At 37.7% G+C, this 25,764-nt stretch overlaps 1 protein-coding gene across 2 annotated transcripts; it reads left to right on the top strand.

Moving 5' to 3' along the window:
* On the top strand, positions 1 to 23,244 carry MSMO1 (methylsterol monooxygenase 1). Of its 2 annotated transcripts, XM_036853608.1 has the most exons (6): positions 1 to 65; positions 5,383 to 5,668; positions 11,368 to 11,516; positions 12,460 to 12,586; positions 14,230 to 14,384; positions 22,286 to 23,244. In XM_036853608.1, the coding sequence occupies exons 2-6, from the start codon at positions 5,414 to 5,416 to the stop codon at positions 22,479 to 22,481; spliced, it is 882 nt and encodes a 293-aa protein (XP_036709503.1). In that variant the 5' UTR covers positions 1 to 65; positions 5,383 to 5,413; the 3' UTR covers positions 22,482 to 23,244. The 2 variants fall into 2 exon arrangements, with proteins under 2 accessions (XP_036709503.1, XP_036709504.1); XM_036853609.1 differs by lacking the exon at positions 5,383 to 5,668 and having other exon boundaries at positions 24 to 65.
* Positions 23,245 to 25,764: the final 2,520 nt, after the last annotated feature.

Genomic DNA, 25,764 nt, shown 5'->3' with positions numbered 1-25,764 from the left:
ACCGCCCGAGCGGCTGAGCCTAGCGAAGCTCGGGAGGAGACGGCAGCAGATACAGCGGTGTGCAGGTGAGGGCCCGGGATGGAAGAGGGTACGGCCGGTGCCCGCGGATGGAGGCCGGGATGGAGGGCGTGGCGGCGGGTACGGGTGGAAAAGGGTGAAATCCCTCAGTCAGTGTCGGTGCCCGCGGATGGAGGCCGGGATGGAGGGCGTGGCGGCGGGTACGGGTGGAAAAGGGTGAAATCCCTCAGTCAGTGTCGGAACCGGGCACGGCCCTCAGCCGTCCGGGACAGTGGTCACAGCCCACGGTGCCAGTGTGACCAGAGTTGTACAAAAGGAGGGGGGCAAGATCTGTTTGTGTGCGCGGCGGGGCGTGCGGCTGGGAAGAGCGTACGAGAAGGGTACTGAAGGATGAATGGGAGTTGGGCAGAGGACGTACCGGCAAGGGACGCTGTTTCGTGGGCAGAGAGGCCCAAGCGGAGGACGGTCAGAGGCCTTCTTGTAGGAATACCGAGGGTGGGGGCGAGAAGGTGAGAGAGGAGGAGAGCAGAGGCCTAGGTCTTTATCTGTGGGGAGGCGCTCCCTGGAACTCTAAGGGTCTGGAAAAGGGGTGAACCCTGTCTGCTGTTCTGGAGGGAGGGTTTAAGAAAGGCACGCTTGGAGGCGCGATCCGGGCACGGCGAAGGGCAGGCACTGCTGGCAGCACTCCGACAGCTAAACTTGAAGGTTTCTAAGGGAATCCACAAACGACTACATTTCTTTTGTCTGAGCCTGTAGCAGGCATCCAGTCAATCCAGTTGTGCAAGGATGAAAAAAGGAAAAGAAAATCCACTCTTTATTTCCCTTCCCCTTTCCTCTTGAATTCCTATTTTTTGCTTCAGTTGTCAACAGTGTGTCCATTTCCCTCCCTTGAGTCTGGAGAGTAAACTCCTGAATGTTAATTAAAGCAGTTATCTCTCAGTTGGGTAAGTGTGTGAAGACTTAACCCGGGCAGCAGAGATAGAGGTCTGGAACATTCTGTCCCAGATGGCTAAGTAGGTGGTGGCACCGGTTCACTGAGTGGTACAGGAGGTAGGGAGTGTGTGGGTAGTGCTGCAAGGGGCAGTGGCGGAACATGTTGGACATGTTTACTTTGACGTGCCTCTGAACTGTCTAAGTTGGAGATGGCCAGTAGATTTTTGGATAATCAGAACCTGGGGTTTAGGAGAGAGGCCTAGAGAGAGAGAGAGATTGTGGATATCAGCATATTCTCGCAACAGGAACAGATAAGCTCACTCCAGGTAATGTAGAATAGTTGGAAGGAGTAAAGAAAGCATCTCTGGGAAACTATTCAACCTCAATTCTTGAGCCTTCCTTTCTCAAAAGCTGTACCACAGACATAACTAAATCAGAAAGTGCTGTATCCTTTCTCATCTCCTGGTTGAGTCTTTGGAACTGATGTTTCCTCTGTTCAAAACTATCCCCCCCAACCCCATCCCACCCGACTTCACTCTCTTTTAATCTAGTCACCTCCCCTCCGTGCTCCAGACTTGAGTTTAGATGCCTCTTTCTCTAGGATGCCTCTTTCCCTGGGCCTCTCTGTTCTATATTTCCAACCCTTTATTGTTCTTGTCACAGATTTTGTGACAGTTTGGTTACTTCTTTGTATTCCTCACTAGATTTTATGTTTTGAAGTTAGGGGTGAGGGCAGCAGGGAGCACAGTGGCTGCACATAGTACCACACACTAAATCAGAGTGAATACATATGAATCCCAAGAACCAAGAAAGGCGGGCATTTCAAAGTGAGAAGTATCAAATCTTCCAGATTGGCCAGATAAAATAAAGTCAAAAAAATGTTGGATCTGGAAGCTAGGAGACTTACTGATTTTACTTAGTAAGAGTAAATTCAGTGCATTGATTAGAATAGGAAACAGATTGTAATTGCTGGAGAATGGATGGGAAATGTGAAAATGAAGGCAGCCTATATGGAATACCCTTTCAAGGGGCTTGGGTAAACTGTGGGAATTATTCCCGTCTTACTATAATATTTATGTACTTTATTATTTCGGATCACAGTATAGCGTAATGAATGCGAGCACAGGCTCCCCCACGTAGCATTTTTGTAATTTGGGAAAGTTACTTAATCTTTCTAAACCTCAGTTTTTCATTTGTAAAATGGGGATAATAAAAGTGCCTGCCTTGAAGGTGTGGTAAGGATTAAAGTCTTTAATATAGAGAGAGCATGTAACACTCTTAGAACAGTGAGTGGCCTATAGAAAGTCCTTAATAATTGTTAGCTTCTTGTAGCTACCATGTGTCAGGTCCTATGTTAAGTACTTCATGTGCATTATTTCTTGGACTCATGAGAAGAACTATATTGTTATTCCTTATTTTTTCAGCTTTTTTGAGGTACAGTTGACAAATAAAATTGCAAGATATTTCAAGTGTATGTTGTGGTGATTTGATATACATGTACATCATGAAAAGATTCCCATCATCTAGTTACTATTGTTATTCTTTACATTCTGCAGATAATAAAACTGAGGCTTAGAGAAGTGACTTAACTTGCTCAAGGTCACACAGCTAGTAACTGGTGTTGGTTTAGCATCATCAGATTTGGTAACAACCTCATGAAAAATGAGGATTGGAACAACTTTTATTTTGTAATTTAGAATATTGAAGACGTTTTGGTGTGGATGGGGACCTAGACTGCAAGTACAGTGGGCCCTTGAACAACTCGGGGATTGGGGCGCCAAACCCCTGGGCTGTTGAAAATCCACACATAACTTTTGACTCCTCCAGAACTGAACTACTGATAGCCTACTGTTGACCGAAGCCTTACCAATAACATAAACAGCTGAGAAAAGAAAACGTTAAAAAATTAGGAAGAGAAAATACATTTACAGTACTGTGCTGTATTTATTGATACCGTAAGTTTATGTCTTTTTACAAGATGAATGGTCTGTCAGAACCTACATCAACATTGTCTCATATGATACAAAACACTGTGGATGTTATGAATATTACTAACACCAGATATCAAAAATGGAAAGAAAATGTGAAAAAGAAATTCATATTTATTTACATGTATAAGGATTCACGCATTGATAATGAAGAAGCAGCAATATGATTGCTTTGTGGTCACCTCGTGTAGTCGATACTATTGCTTTACAGTAGCTCAGCCTATACACTAATAAATGAATCATTATAAAGTTTTATAGCATAGTATTAGTCATATTCATAATACAGTATTGGAAACATTGTTACTTTTTTAAACCACTTCACTGATAATAGGCTGGTTTGCAGTAACACATTAATTTTATATTAAATATCACTCACTTTATGCCTATGTAAGAATACTATTTACATATATTTTATGCATTCACGACATACCTAACTTTTTCTTAATTTTTTTTGATATTTCTAGGCTATGTGGTTCATCTGTGAATTTTTTCAAATTGTTGCAAATCTCCCCAAATTTTTCCAATATATTTATTTTAAAAAATCTGAGTCTAAGTGGACCTGCACAGTTCAAACCTATGTTATTGAAGGGTCAGCTGTAGTTGAGTGAGTTGTGTGTGTGAGAATTAACCAGTCAGAGGCTGCATGTTGATCTCTCCCTTAAGACAGAAGTTGGTTGGTCCAAAGAAAAAGAGAAAGGGAACAGTGGCTTGGGGGAGAGGTGATAGAGGTTAGGAAAACTTTTCTCAAGAAAGGAAGACTTGAGTATGTTTTTAAAATTGACGGGATGAACTCAGTGAAGAGGGAAAGATGAGAAAGAGTAAGTGATGGACAAGTTCTTGATGAGGTAGGATAAGAACACAAGACCAGACAGTCTTAGAGGAGAGGGTGAGTGAGCACAGGCTGTGGCACAATAGTCCCCGTGCTGTAAGTCACTTGAGAATGAGTAGGACAGAGGAATAAGGATGCAAAGTGAATTCAGAGTCCTGAGGAAGCTGGCTAAGCTTCCCCGATCCTCTATGATTAGAGGTCTATGGGGGGAGGGGGCATTTTAAATACTATTAAGAGTTTCCTAGGCTTAATATATTTGTTTTTAGAGTGGCCCATCATAATTCATAAATTAGGGACATCAGTAAACATTTTTAGGAAAGTGACATTCTTCATAAGTTTCTATATTTTTTGATTTGGTGACCTATTAAGCTTATTTATTAAATAAGTAAAACATGCTCATGAAAAAAATTAAAATTGTAAGAAGGTATAAAATGGAAAGTAAAATCTTTCTCCTCTTCATAACCCCCCCAACCGTGTATACATATGCATTTTCTGTACATTTTCTATGTTTGTGTGTGTGTCTCTCATATATACATATGCATGAAAGTGCATAAAGTATATAACCTTTTCACAAAAACATAAGTGGGGTTCTTGCTATACATTCCACAACTTGCTGTTTCACAACACTGTATCTTAGGCATCTTTCTATGTAGAACATGTAGATCTTCCTCCTTTTCTGTGGCTGTGTGTCTTTGGAAGGACCTGATAGAATTTATTTAATTCATTTCTTGTTGACGGACTTAACATTTTCTTTTACTTTTTTCTCTTTCTTTTTGCTATTATGAGCAATGCTTCTTTCAGTCTTAGTGTGCTCATCTTGGTACACTTGAGTGAGAAAATTGCTGGGTCAAAAGGTGTATTCATTTTGAGTTGTAATAAATACTGTGAATTTTATAGACTAATCCTCCCATCAACAATGTACAATGGTGCCTGTTTCCCCAAATTGTTACTGGGTACTGGGCATTATGAAACTTAAAGATTTTGTTTTAGGCTGCATTTCCTATTTGAGTCAAATTGAACTGCTTATTTGCTTAGTAAGCATTTGTATTTATTTTTCTGTGAACCTTCTGTGAATGGTCTTTGTCATTTTTCTGTTGGGTTTTTAGGCTTTTTCTAAAGCACTCATTGTAGCCCTTTGTCATAATTTTTGGAAATATTTTTCCCAGTTTGTCATTTGATCTTTGACTTTATTTATGATTGTCTTTTTATTCCCCATTATAAGTATTTAATTTTTATGCAGTCATGTTTGGCAGACTTTTTCTTTATAGATTCTTTTAGTTTTAAGTGACCCAACTATTGCTCATTGAAATTACAAGTTTTTCCTGGAGACCACACTGAAAAGTCTAAAGATGGCTTGAAATTTCTTATCCACTATAGTTCTTTAGATTCTGCTCTTGAAAGTTAACATGTGACTTTTAAATCATACACCACAAATGGAGGTGGTGATGACATCCTGTAGACTGGGGTTTTTAATCATGTTTAGGACCTGAGAGATTGGCACTCCTCTAGTAATTTAAAAATTAATCAGAAGCATTTTTAAAACTGTTTTCTTAGAATTTCATTGTTTAGCTTGCTTATTTATTTATTTACTTATTTATTTACTTATTTTTGCAGAATTATAAGGCTGTCTGCAGAGATTTGCAAAATGGCAACAAATGAAAGTATCAGCATCTTTAGTTCAGCATCCTTGGCTGTGGAATATGTAGATTCACTTTTACCTGAGAATCCTCTGCAGGAACCATTTAAAAATGCTTGGAACTATATGTTGAATAATTATACAAAGTTCCAGATTGCAACATGGGGATCCCTCATAGTTCATGAGGTCCTTTATTTCTTGTTCTGTTTACCTGGATTCTTGTTTCAATTTATACCTTACATGAAAAAGTACAAAATTCAAAAGGTGAGTATGATGGACTTGCAATGGAGTATTGTCATTAGTCTTGTTGAATATTTTTAAGGTAAATATAACTTTATAACTCAAAATAGACTCTAGATCAGGGCTGTCCAATAGACATATAATGAAGCCACATGTGTAATTTTCTAGTAGAATACATTAAAAAGTAAAAAGAAGTAGGGAAAATAATGTTAGCAATATATTTTATTTAATCCAATAAATCTCAACTGTTGCATTTCAGTAAGTAATCAAAATTTAAAAGTTTTAATGGGATATGTTATGTTCTTATTCTTATAATAAGTCTTTGAAATCCAGTGTATATTTTACACTAATTTCAGCCCATCTCAGTTAAGACTAGCTATATTTAAAATGTTCAATAGCCACATTTCTAGTTGCTACCATATTGGACAGCACAACCCTAGAGCATTTACTGTTAAGGTTTCAAGAATAATTTGTTAAATTGTGCCTTAAGTAGATTGATGTTTATCTAATTTGGGTTTATAAGTTTTAATTAAAAAAATATTTTTTACTGAGATATAGTTGATATGCAGTATATTAGTTTCAGATGCACAACATTGTGATTCAAAATTTTTATACATTGTACTCCATTTAAAGTTCTTATAAAATATTGACTATATTCCCTATGCTATACAATATATCCTTGTTACTTATCTATTTTATACATAGTAGCTTGTACCTCTTAATCCCCTACCTCTATCTCGCTCCTTCCCCCTTTCCTCTCCCTGCTGGTAACCACTAATTTGTTCTCTATATCTGTGAGTCTGTTTTGTTATATTTGTTCATTTATTTTGGGGGGTTTTTTCCCACATGTAAGTGATAACATACATATTTGTCTTTCTCTGACTTATTTCACTTTGCATAATACCTTGCAGATCCATCCATGTTGTTGCATACGGCAAAATTTCATTCTTTTTTATGGCCAAGTAGTATTCCATTGTGTATATATGCCACATCTTCTTCATCCATTCATCTGTTAATGGACACTTATGTTGCTTCCATATCTTGGCCATTGTAAAGAATGCTGCTATGAACGTTGTGGGTGTTTTCAAATTAGTGTTTTTATTTTTTTCAGATATATACCCAGGAGTAGAATTGCCAGATCATATGGTAGTTCTATTTTTAGTGTTTTGAGGAACCTCCATACTGTTTTCCACAGTGGTTGCACCAATTTAGATTTGCACCAACTGTGTACTAAGTTTCCCTTTTCTTCACAACCTTGCCAGCATTTGTTATTTGTAGTCTTTTTGATTATAACCATTCTGACAGGTGTGAGGTGAAATCTCATTGTGGTTTTGATTTACATTTCCTTGATGATTAGTGGTGTTGAGCATCTTTTCATATGCCTTTTGGCCATCTGTATGTCTTCTTTGGAAAAATGTCTGTTCAGGTATTACGCCCATTTTTTAATCAGTTTTTTTTTTTGATGTTGAATTGTATGAGCTGTTTGTATATTTTGGATATTAACCCCTAATCAGTTGTATCATTTGCAAATATTTTCTCCCATTCAGCAGATTGTCTGTTTTGTCAAAGGTTTCCTTTGCTGTCCAGAAAAGCTTTTAAGTTTAATGAGGTCCCATTTGTTTATTTTTGCTTTTGTTTCCTTTGCTTTAGGAGGCAGATCCAAAAAAATATTATTACAATTTAATAATTGTAGAGGCAGAGTATTCTGCCTATGTTTTCTTCTAGGAGTTTTATGGTGGTTCCATACAAATTTTAAAATTATTTGTCCTAGTTCTGTGAAAAATGCCACTGGTGTTTTGATAGGGATTGCATTGAATCTGTAGATTGCCTTGGGTAGTGTGGTCATTTTAACAATATTGATTCTTCCAATCCATGAACACTATATCTTTACATCTATTTGTGTCGTTTTCAGTGTCTTTGATCAGTGTCTTACAGTTTTCTGTTCTGTGTATTAATTTTGTATCCAGCAACTTTACCAGATTCATTGATGAGCTCCAGTAGTTTTCTGGTGGCATCTTTAGGGTTTTCTATGTATAGTATAGTATCATGTCATCTGCAAACAGTAGCAGTTTTACTTCTTCCTTTCCAATTTGGATTCCTTTTATTTCTTTTTCTTGTCTGATTGCTGTGGCTAGGACTTCCAATACTATGTTGAATAAAAGTGCAAAAGTGGTCATCTTTGTCTTGTTCCTACCTTAGAGGAAATGTTTTCAGCTTTTCACCATTGAGTATGTTGTTAGCTGTGGGCTTATCATCTGTGGCCTTTATTATGTTGAGATATGTTCCTTCTGTACCCACTTTATGGAGAGGTTTATCATACATAAATTTTAATTTTTAAATTAGCTGGAAGGGAAGGCTATGGGGATTCATGAGTATTATTTTGCAGTTCACTCCAGCCCATGATGTCTCAACTCTTAAATGTATGTTAATATGCTAAGACTTTGATCAAGACTGTTAAGGTTTTGTTTTTACCCTAAATATATCATGGTAATTCTGCAGCATTCATGTCATCCCCCCAAAAATGATGATGCTCCTAGCTTCTAGGTATTCACTTCAGTGTACTAAATGTTTCTTGAGAGCTTGCTATGCGTGACAAAGTGTTGAGATATATGCAGTGCCTCTTCTCAGTTTTTTTTTCTTTTTCCTTTTTTTTTTAAAGGAACAAATCATTTTTTTTTATTGTTTCTGTACTCCGTTTTTTTTTTTTTTTTTTTAATTAATTAATTAATTTATTTTATTTTTGCTGTGTTGGGTCTTCGTTTCTGTGCGAGGGCTTTCTCTCATTGTGGCAAGCGGGGGCCTCTCTTCATCGCGGTGCGCGGGCCTCTCACTGTCGCGGCCTCTCTTGCTGTGGAGCACAGGCTCCAGACGCGCAGGCTCAGTAAGTGTGGCTCACGGGCCCAGTTGCTCCGTGGCATGTGGGATCTTCCCAGACCAGGGCTCGAACCCGTGTCCCCTGCATTGGCAGGCAGATTCTCAACCGCTGCGCCACCAGGGAAGCCCCTCTTCTCAGTTTTAAACATAGGGAAAATAGTGAACTCTAGTAATGTGTAGACTAATGAGTTTGACACAGTTCCCAGGAAGGAATCTGCACCAGCTTGTTAGAGAAAGAAATGATTTATTGACACTTGGTAAACCCACGATAGTTTCTAATGCTTACTGTTAACTTTTCTCAAAAAGTCTTGCCAAACTCAAACTCAAGGGCACACAGTCTTGGTGGAAAGCAGGCATCTTGGGAGTGTTCACCTAAGGAGACTGGTTTGTACTCATTGAGTCCATGTCGGGTGGCAGTCAGTGCACACATCCTCTCTGACCAGTCTCTTCTCTTTGTAGCCTCTCCCAGTGAGTCTCACTTTAAGCAAGTACTAACATTGATTCTCTCTGGGGATAGTGCAGAGGGTCAGCTGCCTGTGGACTCCAAGCCAAAGGAGGGAAGAACAAAGGGTAAAGGGAGAAGGAATTAAAAGGGCTGTGGCCTAAAGGAGAGTATCCTCTTACCGTAAATAAAGGGCACAACATTTCCAGAATACGCCTTATAAAAAGGCCTGCTTTGAAAGGCAGAATTGAGTTTGGATGTCTAAGTTCTCATGCATGTTTGGAATTCTGGCTCCCACGGGTCACCCATTGGTTTATTTATGGGGCTGATTTGTTGTATGGCTGTCCAGGCCAAAGTATCCCTGTCTGTCTTCTGCCCTCTACAGTTGACTCACTGGTCAGAGGTGGTAACTTTTTCAGAGGGAGACAGACCTGTTTCATTCAAGGTTTTATGAAGAATTTAGAATAAAATGTGGCAAAAGAAAGGACAAGAAGTAATCTAGTTTACAACTAGTTACTGATAAACAGAGATCGAAAGCCTTCAAGTCTGTACTTAGCATGTCTTCCTTGAGTTTCACAACCATTAAGGTCCCTGCTTTGAGATTTTTTGATACTAAAATTAGTTGTGAAGATAATCAGTACAAGTTTTCACAATATCAGGGGGTTTAAAAACAAGCCAAAAAATCAGTGTACACAGGTTTACACATTTTAAAGGCAGATACCCTGAAACAGTGAGGGTACAGGAAAAAGTTGCTGGTGGAGCTAACACTGAAGACTCTGCTTTGAAACAGAATAGACAGCTAATGCACATGCTTGCTAGTGGGGAGAATATTCACAGGAATGAGAGAGTAATGAAATAGACCTTGCAGGATTTTTTTAAGTCTTACATCTTGATAATTCTCTAGGAATTTTCCTCAAGGATTTATACACTAAAAACATTCTTTCTGAAGTGTGGGCCTGGTAAACAGTAAAGCATATGATTTTTTAGTTACAGTTGATTCATTTTTGTGTTAATTTCTGCAGCTACATCAGTATTAGAGTCTAGCCAGGATATCACAAGTCAGTTGTCAGTTAAACATAGTTCTATGGGAAAAAGAGTGCCTTTGCCGGCCCAAGCCAGAATCTTCCATTTATTTTGTCCCCAATCACAGACTGGAAGTTTGGAGGAGCGGGGTCAGATCATGCTCAGAGTAGAAATAGACAATTATAAATTATCTCACCTAATTCTCTCATTTTATTGTTGAGCAGACTGAGATGTGAGCTTCACAGAGGCCCTGAGGTTAGAGCCAGCTCTCCAGACTGATTACCAGTTGAATGCTGTTTCTTTTTTGTCAGGGAAGGTAACTCTCCCAAAGAATTTCAAGAACAACACTGGAACCCTAGATTTTAGTTAGTCCAAGTTCTGCTAATAACTGTCTGTGTGATCCTGGGCAGGGAGGTTGACCTCCGGGCCTCTGCTTAGGTCAGTGGTTTCATCCTTGGGATATTATGGTTAAGTTAAAAAACTTGCATTGGTAGGTTTCCGAATTTTTAGGTAAGGACATTTAAAACAAAGCAATAACTATTTATTATCACCATCTTTTTGTAAAACCAAAAGCACTTTTTAACTAAGTGCACCCCTTTAAGTTGAATAAATTTTAGATTTTTCTATATGGCTTGCTAAGCAAGTCGATAATCCTCATGAGGTTTTGTGAACGTTTCACTACATTAATCTCACTTCCTCATTTTGACTTTAATCTGTGAACTTCATGTGGGTAGTAGCTCTCCATTCTTTGGGAACCACTGGACGCATTTGTTTTCTAAGTTCTTCCAGCTCAGAGAGTTTCTCATTCTGTCAATGTTTAAGAACAAAAATGCACTTATTTCTGGGAATGAAAACTGCTGAATGGCTGGCAGTGTTGATTTACCTGTGTAATAAGGCTTCCAATGCTATGTGTGCAGCTGCCTCAGCAATTGGGAGAACCCAACTGTGATCTTAGCATAACACATTTCTTCCTCTCTGGCATTCCTGATAAAAGAAGTAAATGATCTGTGGGCAGCAAAGACAAGAGTTATTCATTCTGTAGTGCTCCTTTGGTTTGTAGAGATCATCGGGACCATTATGCCTGGGTTTGTCTATTGACAATTTCTTCACTTATTTAAAGTAGTGATAATATCGATAGTTGTCAAGGTTTTAGAAGCGGGTGTGTGTGAGTGTGTGTGTGTGTGTGTTGTGGTTCCTGGACCTTAGTTACTATAACACAGCAATTATAATATAGAATTCACATAACATAGGATTAATTAAATAACATAAACTTAAGTCCCCATATAAACATTAGAGAAAACGCTAGGAATTTACTTCTAGTTTTCAGGTGAAACTCCTGATAGCAGAGGCTAATACTAAATATTTTGATTTTTTTTCTCCATAGGATAAACCAGAAACGTGGGAAAATCAATGGAAATGTTTTAAAGTACTTCTCTTTAATCACTTTTGTATCCAGCTTCCTTTGATTTGTGGAACCTATTATTTTACAGAGTATTTCAATATTCCTTATGATTGGGAAACAATGCCAAGATGGTATGTAGATGAAGATTTGCTTTTTATACTCAGTCATGGTTTATCATTCAATTAAAATATCCTTAATGTTATTTTCTTTCTTCATTTGGTTAATGTTTGTTTCTTCTAAACTTTGGAAATAAATAAAATGTAGAAAAGTAAACCGTAGCAGAAACTTAAAATGTTCCCATTTTTATATGTTTCTATATTTTAGTGTAATATTTTTATTGGAAGGTGAGTTTCTTGCATCAGAAGTTTCCATAGCATCCTTTATATGATTGTATACAGGTACACATGCTTATGCCAAAGAAAAAATTTATTGCATTTTAAGTCTAAAATGAAAGAAAAAAATGAGAGAATAGTTTGTGAAGTTTATAAAAATTGTGTCTATGCAGACACAAATATATATTATCTGAGCATAAATATTTGTGTTCAAATAATATTTGTATTCAACTGTCTGTTCTGACTTAACCTGAACACAGATGTACAGTATATAGATATGTGCTTTTCCTATTACTGTATATTCAACATATAAAAGAATTTCTGTGTATGTGTTCATATGTATATAAAATATATTTTGCCCATTGCACTTATGTGCTTCTCTTTGTCAGGAAAAAAACAATGATTTTACTATTATTAATCTTAATTCAAGTCTTTTATCAATGTTACTCTTTTCCTAGAAGTTTTGAGTTTTGTTTCTTAACTCTGATTTTATATCTGTGACTTTTTTTTAAGTGAATTAGAATTGGTATGGTGGTCAGATTCTTTAACCCTTCTTCAGGTGGTATCATATAGCTAGCTTGCATCTATATATATTGTTTTGAGAATTTGTTGATCAATATAACCAGTTAGGTCAAGCTGGTATTTGGTTTTATGCAGTGTCTCCAGCAGTGATCCCAGGTAAAAGTCTAGATTGTTTAAGTAAAAGTTATTTAATCCTCATTGCAGTATTTTCATCTTAAAGGTACATGCTTTTGGCAAGATGCTTTGGCTGTGCAGTGATTGAGGATACCTGGCACTATTTCCTGCATAGGCTCTTACACCACAAAAGAATATATAAGCATATTCATAAAATTCATCATGAGTTTCAGGTATGTTAGAACTATATTTAATACATTTTTCCTACTAGAGGCAAAAATGTCATTTAAAAAAAAAATCTCCTGGACTTTTAAAAAAAATTGTCAGTGATGTTTTTATTTCTTTTTCCTTTGGCATGATTGTTAAGAATATAATACACACACACCTAAACACAAAGGGAGTTCTACAGATTTTCTTTAATATCTTAATTTCATGGTAAATTGAGACCTGAAAGAAAAATGTTACGTGAAATCGTTCATTTTTGTCTTTGGGTCCAGAGCGCTATCCTCACACAGTTGGGTACCTGGCAGTTTGATAGAGGCCTCTAGTGCTGTTAAGGTCATTTAAGTGGGACCCCAAAACAACAAACCTTGAATCGTTAAATTCCTAAAACAATTTCCAAGTTAGTTTTAACACATTTCCACATCATTGCTAACTCCTTCCCACAAAACAGTGATTTTTATCAGAACTGCTTTGATGTTAGCTTTGTCAAATTTGTTATTTTGGTATGTTCTGCATTGATCCTAATTACATGATATGATAAACCAAACATCCCTTTCTTGGCAGAACAAATTCAGGTGCATAAACCAAAATTAGAATTCAAGTCAATTGTTTAATGCCTTTATCTCAAATCATCAAAGACAGCTATTAAAATAGATTGTTTTAAGGACATCCCTAGACTTTTAATGTTTGGTAAGAACAAAAAAACATTTTTATTGAGAATTACTGTTAATGTTTATATATGTATGGCTAGATATATAGTTGATCCTCAGTATCCATGGGTTCTGAATTCATGAATTCAACCAACCGAGGATTGAAAATATTTGGGAAAAAAATTCCAGAAAGCTCCGAAAGGCAAAACTTGAATTTGCCTCGAGTGGACAACTATTTATATAACGTTTAAATTGTATTTACAACAGTTACACAGCATTTACATGGTATTAGGTATTATAATCTATAGATGATTTAAAGTATATGGGAGGATGTGCATAGGTTATATGCAAATATTGCACCATTTTATATAAGGGACTTGAGCATCCTTGGAGTTTGGTATCCACGGGAGTCCTGGAACCAATCCCCCTGGGATACCTAGGGATGCCTGTACTATCTATCATAACATATAGAAGGGATATAATTTCATAAAATGATATACATAAATAAATTAGAATATATATATTAGTCAGGGTTCTCCAAAGAAACAAAATCAATAGGAGATACACACACACACACAGATTTATTTTAAGGAACTGGCTCATGCACTTGTGGGGGCTGGTGAATCTGAAATCTGTAGGGCAGCTCACAGGTTGGAAACGCAGGTGAGAGTTGATGTTGCAGGCCTGGATCTCAATTCCGTAGGGCAGCAGGCTGGAAACCAGGCAGGGTTTCTGTATTGTAGTCTTGAGAATTCCTTCTTTCTTGGGAAGCCTCAGTCTTTGCTTTTAAGGCCTTCATCTGATTGGATGAAGCTTACCTGGGTTATGGAGGGTCCTCTTCTTTACTCATGGTCTACTGACTTAACTGTTAATCACATCTAAAAAAGACCTTCACACCAGCATCTAGACTGGTGTTTGACCAAGCAGCTGGGCACCATGGCCTAGATAAGTTGACACATAAAATTAACCATCACAATATATTAAGCAATTCTTACTTATTTTAGGCTCCATTTGGAATGGAAGCTGAATATGCACATCCTCTGGAAACCTTAATTCTTGGAACTGGATTTTTCATTGGAATCATGCTTTTATGTGATCATGTTATTCTTCTTTGGGCCTGGGTAACCATTCGTTTGATAGAAACTATTGATGTCCATAGGTAAGCTATGGTTTCTGTTCAGGTAAAAGTATCATAAAATATTCTTTTTTCATGGTCATAGATTATCTTTATTTCTGTTTTTTTTTTTAAATTGAAATGTAACTGACATGTAACATTGTGTTTTAGGTGTGCAACATAATGGTTTGATATATGTATGTATTGCAAAATGCTCACCACACTGTTCATCTCTACACAGAGTTACAAATTTGAGAACTCTTAAGATCTACTCTCTTAGCAACTTTCAGATTCACAGGATTGTTGACTTCAGCCTCCATGCTGTACATTACATGTCCAAGACTTATTCATCTTATAACTGGACGTTCATGCCTTTTGACCACCTTCACCCATTTCATGCACCGTAATCATTGTCATAGGTTATCTTTTTTCCTAAGTAGAGTAATAGGAGAAGTTAACCTTGTTAATGTTGCTATTTTTAATAAACAGGAGAACATAATCATTGGATAAAAGTTCAAATAATAATTTTTGGTTTTTTTTACATTCCTATCTATGGCTGTTGTCGTTTTTATGGTGAGAGTATATTCATGTATCATTTGAGAAAATGAAATAAAATTTTGATAAGTGCTGCAGAACTGCCCTCCAAAAGGGCCCCTCTCTACACACCCAGCAGGAACCTGTAAGAATGCTTTCCCTGCACCCAACACCTTTTGCAACCTGGACATTACAGTCTAGTTAATCTTGGTCAGTAGGAGGGCAGAGAGCCTTCAGGGTTATGCACTGCATTCCCCAGGGGCTGGTGAGGCTGCATGGCTGTCTTTGTGCTGGTTTTTTTTTTTTTCCCCATCTGCCGATTCATCCCACCACCACCCCCCACCCCGCCCGCTTGGTGTCTACGTTTGTTCTCTACATCTGTGTCTCTATTTCTGCCTTGCAGACCTGGTTCATCTGTACCATTTTTCTAGATTCCACATATATGTGTTAATATACGATGTTTGTTTTTCTCTTTCTGACTTACTTCACTCTGTATGACAGTCTCTAAGTCCATCCACGTCTCTGCAAAGGACCCAATTGCATTCCTTTTTATGGCTGAGTAATATTCCATTGTATATATGTGCCACATCTTCTTTATCCATTCGTCTGTCGATGGGCATTTAGGTTGTTTCCATGACCTGGCTATTGTAAACAGTGCTGCAATGAACATTGGGGTGCATGTGTCTTTTTGAATTATGGTTTTCTCTGGGTATGTGCCCAGTAGTGGGATTGCTGGGTCATATGGTAGTTCTGTTTTTAGTTTCTTAAGGAACCTCCATACGGTTCTCCATAGTGGCTGTATCAGTTTACATTCCCACCAACAGTGCAAGAGGGTTCCCTTTTCTCCACACCCTCTCCAGCATTTGTTGTTTGTAGATTTTCTGATGATGCCCATTCTAACTGGTGTGAGGTGATACCTAATTGTAGTTTTTGGATTGGGTTGTTTGTTTTTTTTAATATTGAGCTGCATGAGCTGTTTATATATTTTGGAGATTAATCCTTTGTCCATTGATTTGTTTGCAAATATTTTCTCCCATTCTGAGGGTTGTCTTTTCGTCTTGCTTATAGTTTCCTTTGCTGTGCAAAAGCTTTGAAGTTTCATTAGGTCCCATTTGTTTATTTTTGTTTTTATTTCCATTACTCTAGGAGGTGGATCAAAAAAGATCTTGCTATGATTGATGTCAAAGAGTGTTCTTCCTATGTTTTCCTCTAAGAGTTTTATAGTGTCCGGTCTTAACGTTTAGGTCTTTAATCCATATTGAGTTTATTTTTGTGTATTGTTGTTGGGGAGTGTTCTAATTTCATTCTTTTACATGTAGCTGTCCAGTTTTCCCAGCACCACTTATTGAAGAGACTGTCTTTTCTCCATTGTATATCCTTGCCTCCTTTGTCATAGATTAGTTGACCATAGGTGCATGGGTTTATCTCTGGGCTTTCTATCCTGTTCCATTGATCTATATCTCTGTTTTTGTGCCAGTACCATATTGTCTTGACTACTGTAGCTTTGTAGTATGGACTGAAGTCAGGGAGTCTGATTCCCCCAGATCTGTTTTCTCACTTCAGGATGCTTTGGCAATTCGGGGTCTTTTGTGTCTCCATACAAATTTTAGGATTTTTTGTTCTAGTTCTATAAAAAATGCCATTGTTAATTTGATAGGGATTGCACTGAATCTGTAGATTGCTTTGGGTAGTATAGTCATTTTCACAATATTGATTCTTCCAATCCAAGAACATGGTATATCTCTCCATCTGTTTGTGTCATCATTGATTTCTTTCATCAGTGTTTTATGGTTTTCTGAGTACAGGTCTTTTACCTCCTTAGGTAGGTTTATTCCTAGGTATTTTGTTCTTTTTAGTGCAATGGTGAATGGGATTGTTTCCTTAATTTCTCTTTCTGATCTTTCGTTGTTAGTGTATAGGAATGTAAGAGATTTCTGTGCATTAATTTTGTATCCTGGGACTTTACCAAATTCATTGATTAGCTCTAGTAGTTTTCTGGTGACATCTTTAGGATTATCTGTGTATAGTATCTTGTCATCTGCGAACAGTGACAGTTTTACTTCTCTTTTGCAATTTGTATTCCTTTTATTTCTTTTTCTTCTCTGATTGCCATAGCTAGGACTTCCAAAGCTATGTTGAATAATAGTGGTGAGAGTGGACATCCTTGTCTTGTTCCTGATCTTAGAGGAAATGCTTTCAGTTTTTCACCATTGAGAATGGTGTTTGCTGTGGGTTTGTCATATATGGCCTTTATTATGTTGAAGTAGGTTCCCTCTGTGCCCACCTTCTGGAGAGTTTTTATCATAAATGGATGTTGAATTTTTGTCAAAAGCTTTTTCTGCATCTCTTGAGATCATATGGTATTTATTCTTCAATTTGTTAATATGGTGTATCACATTGATTCATTTATGTATATTGAAGAATCCTTGCATCCCAGGGATGAATCCTTTGATCCCAGGATAAAAGGATTTTATCCTTTGATCTGTCCATTGCTGTAAATGAGGTGTTAAAGTCCCCCACTATTATTGCGTTACTGTCGATTTCCTCTTTTATAGCTGTTAACATTTGCCTTATGTATGATCCTTTTACTGTGTTGTTGGATTCTGTTTGCTATTATTTTGTTGAGGATTTTTGCATCTATGTTCATCAGTGATATTGCTTTGTAATTTTCTTTTTTTGTAGTATCTTTGTCTGGTTTTGGTATCAGGGTGATGGTGGCCTTGTAGAGTGTGTTTGGGAGTGTTCCTTCCTCTGCAGTGTTTTGGAAGAGTTTGAGAAGGATGGGTGTTAGCTCTTCTCTAAATGTTTGATAGAATTCACCTGTGAAGCCGTCTGGTCCTGGACTTTTGTTTGTTGGAAAATTTTTAATCACAGTTTCAATTTCATTACTTGTGATTAGCCTGTTCATATTTTCTATTTCTTCCAGGTTCATTCTTGGAAGGTTTTACCTTTCTAAGAATTTGTCCATTTCTTGCAGGTTGTCCATTTTATTGGCATAGAGTTGCTTGTAGTAGTCTCTTGTGATGCTTTGTACTTCTGCAGTGTCTGTTGTAACTTCTCCGTTTTCATTTCTACTCTTATTGATTTTAGTCCTCTCCCTCTTTTTCTTGATGAGTCTGGCTAAAGGTTTATCAATTTTGTTCATGTTCTCAAAGAACCAGCTTTTAGTTTTATTAATCTTTGCTATTGTTTTCTCTGTTTCTATTTCATTTATTTCTGCTCTGATCTTTATGATTTCTTTCCTTCTACTAACTATGGGTTTTGTTTGTTCTTGTTTCTCTAGTTCCTTTAGATGTAAGGTTAGATTGTTTGTTTGAGATTTTTCTTGTTTCTTGAGGTAGGATTGTATAGCTATAAACTTCCCTCTTAGAACAGCTTTTGCTGTATCCCATAGGTTTTGGGCCGTCGTATTTTTATTGTCATTTGTTTCTAGGTATTTTTTGATTTCCTCTTTGATTTCTTCAGTGTTCTCTTGGTTATTTAGTAACGTATTGTTTAGCCTCCATGTGTTTGTGTTTTTTACATTTTTTTTCCTTGTAATTGATTTCTAATCTCATAGCGTTGTCGTCAGAAAACATGCTTGATATGATTTCGGTTTTCTTAAATTTACCGAGGCTTGATTTGTGACCCAAGATGTGATCTATCCTGGAGAATGTTCCGTGTGCACTTGAAGAAAGTGTAATCTGCTCTTTTCAGGTGGAATGTCCTATAAATTTCATTTAAATCTATCTGGTCTATTGTGTCATTTAAAGCTTCTGTTTCCTTATTAATTTTCTGTCTGGATCATCTGTCCATTGATGTAAATGAGGTGTTAAAGTCCCCCACCATTATTGCGTTACTGTCGATTTCCTCTTTTATAGCTGTTAACATTTGCCTTATGTATTGAGGTGCTCCTATGTGGGATGCTTATATATTTATAATTGTTATATCTTCTTCTTGGATTGATCCCTTGATCATTACGTAGTGTCCTTCCTTGTCTCTCATAACATTCTTTATTTTAAAGTCTACTTTATCTGATATGAGTATTGCTACTCCAGCTTTCTTATGATTTCCATTTGCATGGAATATCTTTTTCCATCCCCTCACTTTCAGTCTGTATGTGTCCCTAGGTCTGAAGTGGGTCTCTTGTAGACAGCATATATATGGGTCTTGTTTTTGTATCCATTCAGCAAGCTTGTGTCTTTTAGTTGGAGCATTTAATCCGTTCACATTTAAGGTAATTATCGATATTTATGTTCCTATTACCATTTTCTTAATTGTTTGGGGGTTGTTTTTGTAGGTCCTTTTCTTCTCTTGTGTTTCCCACTTAGAGAAGTTCCTTTAGCGTTTCCTGTAGAGCTGGTTTGGTGGTGCTGAATTCTCTTAGCTTTTGCTTGTCTGTAAAGCTTTTGATTTCTCTGTCGAATCTGAACGAGATCCTTGCCGGGTAGAGTAACCTTGGATGTAGTTTCTTCCCCTTCATCACTTTAACTATATCGTGCCACTCCCTTCTGGCTTATAGAGTTTCTGCAGAGAAATCAGCTGTTAACCTTATGGGGGTTCCCTTGTATGTTATTTGTAGTTTTTCCCTTGTTGCTTTTAATAATTTTTCTTTGTCTTTAATTTTTGTCAGTTTGATTACTATGTGTCTCGGTGTGTTTCTCCTTGGGTTTATCCTGCCTGGGACTCTCTGCGCTTCCAGGACTTGGGTGGCTCTTTCCTTTCCCATGTTAGGGAAGTTTTCGACTGTAGTCTCTTCAGATGTCTTCTTGGGTCCTTTCTCTCTCTCTTCTCCTTCTGGGACCCCTATAACTCAAATGTTGGTGCATTTAAGATTGTCCCAGAGGTCTCTTAGGCTGTCCTCATTTCTTTTTGGTCTTTATTCTGTTTTGTGGCAGTGAATTCCACCATTCTATCTTCCAGGTCACTTATCCATTCTTCTGCCTCAGTTATTCTGCTGTTGATTCCTTCTCATGTATTTTTCATTTCAGTTATTGTAGTATTCATCTCTGTTTGTTCTTTTATTTTTCTAGGTCTTGGTTAAACATTTCTTGCCTCTTCTCAATCTTTGCCTCCATTCTTTTTCTGAGGTCCTGGATCATCTTCACTATCATTATTCTGAATTCTTTTTCTGGAAGGTTGCCTATCGCCACTTCATTTAGTTGTTTTTCTGGGGTTTTATCTTGTTCCCTTCATCTGGTACATAGTCCTCTGCCTTTTCATTTTGTCTGTCTTTCTGTGAATGTGGTTTTCGTCCCACAGGCTTCAGGATAGTAGTTCTTCTTGCTTCTGCTGTCTGCCCTCTGGTGGATGAGGCTATCTAAGAGGCTTGTGCAAGTTTCCTGATGGGAGGGACTGGTGGTGGGTAGAGATGGGTGTTGCTCTCATGGGCAGAGCTCACTAAAACTTTAATCCATTTGTCTGCTGATGGGTGCGGCTGAGTTCCCTGCCTGTTGGTTGTTTGGCCTGAGGCAACACTGGAGCCTAGAGGCTCTTTGGTGTGGTTAATGGCGGACTCTGGGAGGGCTCACACCAAGGAGTGCTTCCCAGAACTTCTGCTGCCCATGTCCCTGTCCCCGCAGTGAGCCACAGCCACCCCCCACCTCTGCAGGAGACCCTCCAACATTAGCAGGTACAGCTAGTTCAGTCTCCTATGGGGTCAGTGCTCCTTCCCCCTGGGTCCTGATGCACACACTACTTTGTGTGTGTCTTCCAAGAGTGGAGTCTCTGTTTCCTACAGTTCAGTCGAAGTCCCACAATCAAATCTCACTAGCCTTCAAAGTCTGAATCTGGGACTTCCTCCTCCCATCGCTGGACCCCCAGGTTGGGAAGCCTGATGTGGGGCTCAGAACCTTCACTCCAGTGGGTGGACTTCTGTGGTATATTGTTCTCCAGTTTGTGAATCACCCACCCAGCGGTTATGGGTTCTGATTTTATTGTGATTGCGCCCCTCCTACCGTCTCATTTCGGCTTCTCCTTTGTCTTTGGATGTGGGGTATCTTTTTTGGTGAGTTCCAGTGTCTTCCTGTCAATGATTGTTCAGCAGTTAGTTGTGATTACAGTGCTCTTGCAAGAGGGAGTGAGCACACGTCCTTCTACTCCACCTGTCTTTGTGCTTGTTGACCAACAGTAATTTTTTCTTTGAATTACCATTTTATACCATTTGCCAGTTTTTCTGTTAAGGCTATACGTTTTATAACCTATTGGTTCATGTGTAAGCTTTGTTTGTTACATATGTTGTAAATATTTTCTCTCCATCTGTCATTTGAATTTTAACTCTTGATGGTTCTTTTGCAGTTCTGAAGTTTTAAATTTTTATGTAGTAAAATCTCTCAGTTTTTTTTTTTAATGGCTTTTGGATTTCATGCCTTGCAGAGTCTTCCTGAAACATTGTTCAAATGAAAATATTCTTGTTGTTTTCTTAAAAATTTGGTTAAATACTGTAATTCAGGAGCAGCAATTACTTTATCCTTCTGTAATGAACCTAAACCTAACTCTTACTTGAAAAAAATATTGAAACATCCACTGAATGGATTCACTGAATAAAACATTTGTGTACTCCACTGCCCAGCACTGATGAAAACTGCTTGTGATATGTTCATATTTCACATGCTTCCTTTCTGTTGATTGGAAGGCATTTTTTGGTAAATTATTTCTATTAAATGCCTTTTCAAATTCCCAATATCCTAATTTTTCATCATTTAAAAATGATTATATATTTATTGCATTTTTATTTGGGAATTTTCATCTGTGCAAGCAGAATATGAAATTCTAGGAATTGTTTCTGAATCACTAAAGTAGCAAAATTAATGCTTCTAGTCTTAGGCAGAAAAGTGGTAGATGGTGTCTCCTTCAATCTTTCCTTCCATTGCTCTTTTCTCCTTCCTTCCCCCTTCAGACTCCTCAAGGGAGGGAAGGATTGGGGTGATTCAGACTGGTATAATTGTAGATATCAGATTTTAGACTTGTAGTTAGAAATAAAGGTGGGTACTCTAAAAGAAGTTGCAAAACAGTAATCCTCAGGTTTAACCTTTGTAATGCTTGGTACTAATTTCATATAACTTTTCCTAAAAAAAATATGTAGTATTATGGGTGTTACAAACTATGGTGAGAAAGTCCTCTAAAACAAGAAAAAAAAAAAAGGCATGAAAATCTATGTCTAAAGATTCATTACTATAACCCCTCTTTCATCCCCTGATGTATAATATTAATGTCTATTAATTGTTCAAGTTTTTCTTTAATTTCTTAAAGTGGTTTCTAGAATATGCACCATTTGCTGTGAGTTTTTGTCTTTTGTAAACATGTCAGGAATAAGTGACTTAGGTAAAGTGGAATGTTATTTGAATGGTTAACAAGCATATTACTATCAATGAAAATGTCGATTATTTAAGGTGTATTTACTTTCTTAATACTCTTTATCATTTTTATTTCAGTGGTTATGACATTCCTCTCAACCCTTTAAATCTTATTCCTTTCTATGCTGGTTCTCGGCATCATGATTTCCACCACATGAACTTCATTGGAAACTATGCTTCGACATTTACATGGTGGGATAGACTTTTTGGAACAGACTCTCAATTTACTGCCTACGTTGAGAAAATGAAGAAGGTTGAGAAAAAGACTGAATAAGCATCTCACATAAACCTTCCTGCAGATACACATTTCCTGAATTGAAGCTAGTAGCTAACATTGCTTCTGGGGAGTGGAAATAAACATGTGTCTTGGTTGCTAAGTGATAAAAAGAACATTAACACCTTTTAATTATCTTCCTAGTGGGAACTTTTCTATGTTTAACTACAGTTTCCCTGAGGAAGTTTTAAAGGCCATGTTGCTAACCTTACAAAAAGGATTGAAGTAATGGAAGGACTATTAATGTATGTCTTTTCCCCAAGTTGTACCATAGGCCTGAACCTGAAATTGGTCTTCAAACCTTTTAAATATATAGTGGCCATTTCAAGAACTCTTAGTAGTACTGAACTTTAAACACTATTTTGGAATTTGCTTAAAGATCAAATGCCATGGGTTGAACCACACCAATCTGTATAGTGTGAGTGAATGCTAACTCTGAAATAGCCAGCACTGGGAATTTCTACTCGTATGTGCAGCTGACCAGTTTGGGGTGATTCTCTTTCTTTGAGAAGTCCTTTTTGACTGCAATGTACTACTCTTATCTATAAACTAAGGCATTTCTGAATTGATGAAAGACTATTTTAGTCTAAAGGTTTTCAGGTTACTTGAATTTTTTAAACATTGAGCTTTATTTCTGCTATTTACCCTTTCTTTTTTGTATATCAAGTTTTCATTATACTTAAAGCTGTATCTTGAAACTTTGTGTACTGACTTGCTGTATTTGCACTTGGAGCTATTGAAATAAATGTGATTTTGTCTGGTTTCCAATTTTGAACATCATTTGTCACCTTTTATTCTTATCAGGAAAAGCACAGAAATCACTAAATTATTAAATTTTGTCATAAAAGGAATAGTTTTTATCTTCTTAAGTGCTTCATTTGCTAAACTTTTGGCAGTTTCAACATGTATTTATCAGGCTACCTATTGTGGGAAATTCTATTGACCTAATAAAATGGAGGATATCGAAGCAGCTCTTTTCTCCACTTAGAAAATGTACAGATGGAAGAATGGAGCTAAACTTTTTAGGGCTGGTTTAATTTCAAGTATCTAGAGTCTAATTTAAATCAAAAGGTGGTAATTCTAACTTTGTATACGGTAGTACCAAATCGTAATTTTTTAAAAATATGGAGCCATCTTCTGGTAAGTTTCTTTTTGTTTGTTTGTTTTTACACTTATACAGTAAAGAGGTTCAAATAAGAGTTGAGAAAGTTACAGCTGAGACTTGCTAGACCATGTTTTCTAACTAGTACCTGGTTCTCTGGCCTTTTTCATTCTCCCTTTCCAACCCATACTGCCGTGTGTGTGTGTGTGTGTGTGTGTGTGTGTGTGTGTGTGTCTATTTAATCAATCTCTTAAATCTCAAACAGCAGTTTGGGGGCTGTACCTAAAACTGTGCTGTTTAGTTGTAAGGTATCTAAGGGAATTCTTTTATCGTCTGCTTTCATTCCCTAATACTGGAACACACAGGTGTCTGAACTAACAGTAGAAGGCAACTCCTTCCAGCACTTAGGGAGAGAGCGACACCTACTGTTGAAAATGGTGCTAAACATTTTTAAACAACTTGGTACATTCTAATTTTCTTTCATACTTAGTTACCTTTTACTGAGCACTGACAGTACACCCTGAATTGTGCATGGTCTCACTTATCGCTCTGATGTAGATGCCATTTTTTTTCCATTTATATTTGTGGGAATTGTCTGAGAGGTGAAGTTACCTCAGACCCACGGGGCCAGACTTTTGACTTCAGAAGCCATGGTTGTGGCCACTACGTTGACCATTCATGCACCGCAGACTTGCATCTTCTGAGAAAATCTCAGGGGATACTTCCCCAAATTACCCCCTCATTCTTATGCACAGTCTTTAAGAAGACACTTGAAAAGAAAGAAAGTTCTAAGCCAGTAGCCATCCAGAAAGTAGTAAGACTCATTCACAGGCACTTTAGTACAAATGGATTTTGATACGATTCACTGGCCAGACTTCTTTTAAAGTTACCTGAATTAAGCGTTCTGTCTTTTAGCACTTGCCGGTGAGACAGACAGAAATAAATACAAAGACTAGAGTACAAAAACAATACATAGATCTGAGTCTATTCTAGAAAACGGGATTCTTTGTTTCTTATCTATTCTTATCTATTTTGGATTTTGCTAATGTAATTTGAAAGCTTAAAGTTAATATTGTAATTAAAATGAGGGGTAGGATATGCTTAGAGTCAGTTATCTACAAAGTCATAATTAACTAGTATTTTATTTTTTTCTATATAATCTGGCTAAAGACATGTAGACCTTTGGAAAAGCTTGGGTCTGCAATACTTAAAGAAATTCTCATCCCAACTTCCGATTCCTAAGCTCTCGCATAAAGCCTAGGGCTATTAAATTCCCCTAGCTGGAGAAAGACGCTCTTCAAGATCTTCATGCATGAGTGCACAAGGGCTGTATGTTTGTCTCTGAGGATTTAGCTTCTAATCCATTCTTCGAAAAGATCAGGCTCTTTCAGCTAATGTTCAGAAGAGTGATGTGCCCTTCATCAAATGGATGCTCTGGCAGGTGGCTGTCAAATGTTGACATTCTTCCATAAAATCACCAGAGGACCATGGTAAAACGTCTTTACGACACACTTAGGAGTACTGTTGTGTTTCAAACATTGAAAGGAAGGATGTGAGAGGGTAGAACCTACTATATGAAACACTACCTTCAAACTATTGAGAAAATAAGCAAAAGTCAGGATGGGTGGAGGCTCACTGCGTACTTGGAGGCTCGGAGCCCAGGGTACCTTCCCAGGAGACCTGCTCACAGGAGACTGAACCCGTCACCAGGCAGCACAGGGGACTGAGCTGCAGCTGCTGGGACAGCAGGCCTTGCCCCTTGGCTCCAGGGAACTGGTCCACTTCCTAGAAAGCCCTTCCCCCTCCTGCTACTCTGCACTGATTTCCTCATCCGTGAAATGAGGATGATGACATTTCATAGGGAGTTTGTGAGGATTAGTAAAATGCTCCATGTGAAGTATGTGTTGCTGTGCGCAATAAACGTTAGCTATTGTGTTACAAATTCCCTCCCCTTCTCTAATGGACCAGCTCCAGCCTCCCCCCACCAGCCCCACCTTCCTTACCGAGGTCCTGTCCCTGCTTCAGGTGACAGCAACCTCTCGCCACTCTCCCTCACTCCTCGTTCTGTATCACTCACCTTTATCACACCTCAGCACGTGCTGCCTTGTATTGCTACCTCTTTTAATCCAAAGATTTCTATTTTGCACTGTGTCATTTCATTCTCCTGTACCTTTGCTCATG

The sequence above is a fragment of the Balaenoptera musculus genome, chromosome 5 (assembly GCF_009873245.2).
Source record: "Balaenoptera musculus isolate JJ_BM4_2016_0621 chromosome 5, mBalMus1.pri.v3, whole genome shotgun sequence".
Lineage (NCBI taxonomy): Eukaryota > Metazoa > Chordata > Mammalia > Artiodactyla > Balaenopteridae > Balaenoptera > Balaenoptera musculus.
Note: the sequence above shows the minus strand (reverse complement) of the source record. Positions and strands in the feature narration are given on the sequence as shown.

What these genes read in the sequence shown, in the direction of transcription:
- MSMO1 (XM_036853608.1), top strand. Translation starts at nt 5,414, where the DNA reads ATGGCAACAAATGAAAGTATCAGCATCTTTAGTTCAGCATCCTTGGCT. An exon ending in AAATTCATCATGAGTTTCAG is followed by an intron (nt 12,587 to 14,229) that starts GTATGTTAGAAC and finishes TACTTATTTTAG; the next exon opens with GCTCCATTTGGAATGGAAGC. An exon ending in GAAACTATTGATGTCCATAG is followed by an intron (nt 14,385 to 22,285) that starts GTAAGCTATGGT and finishes TTTTTATTTCAG; the next exon opens with TGGTTATGACATTCCTCTCA.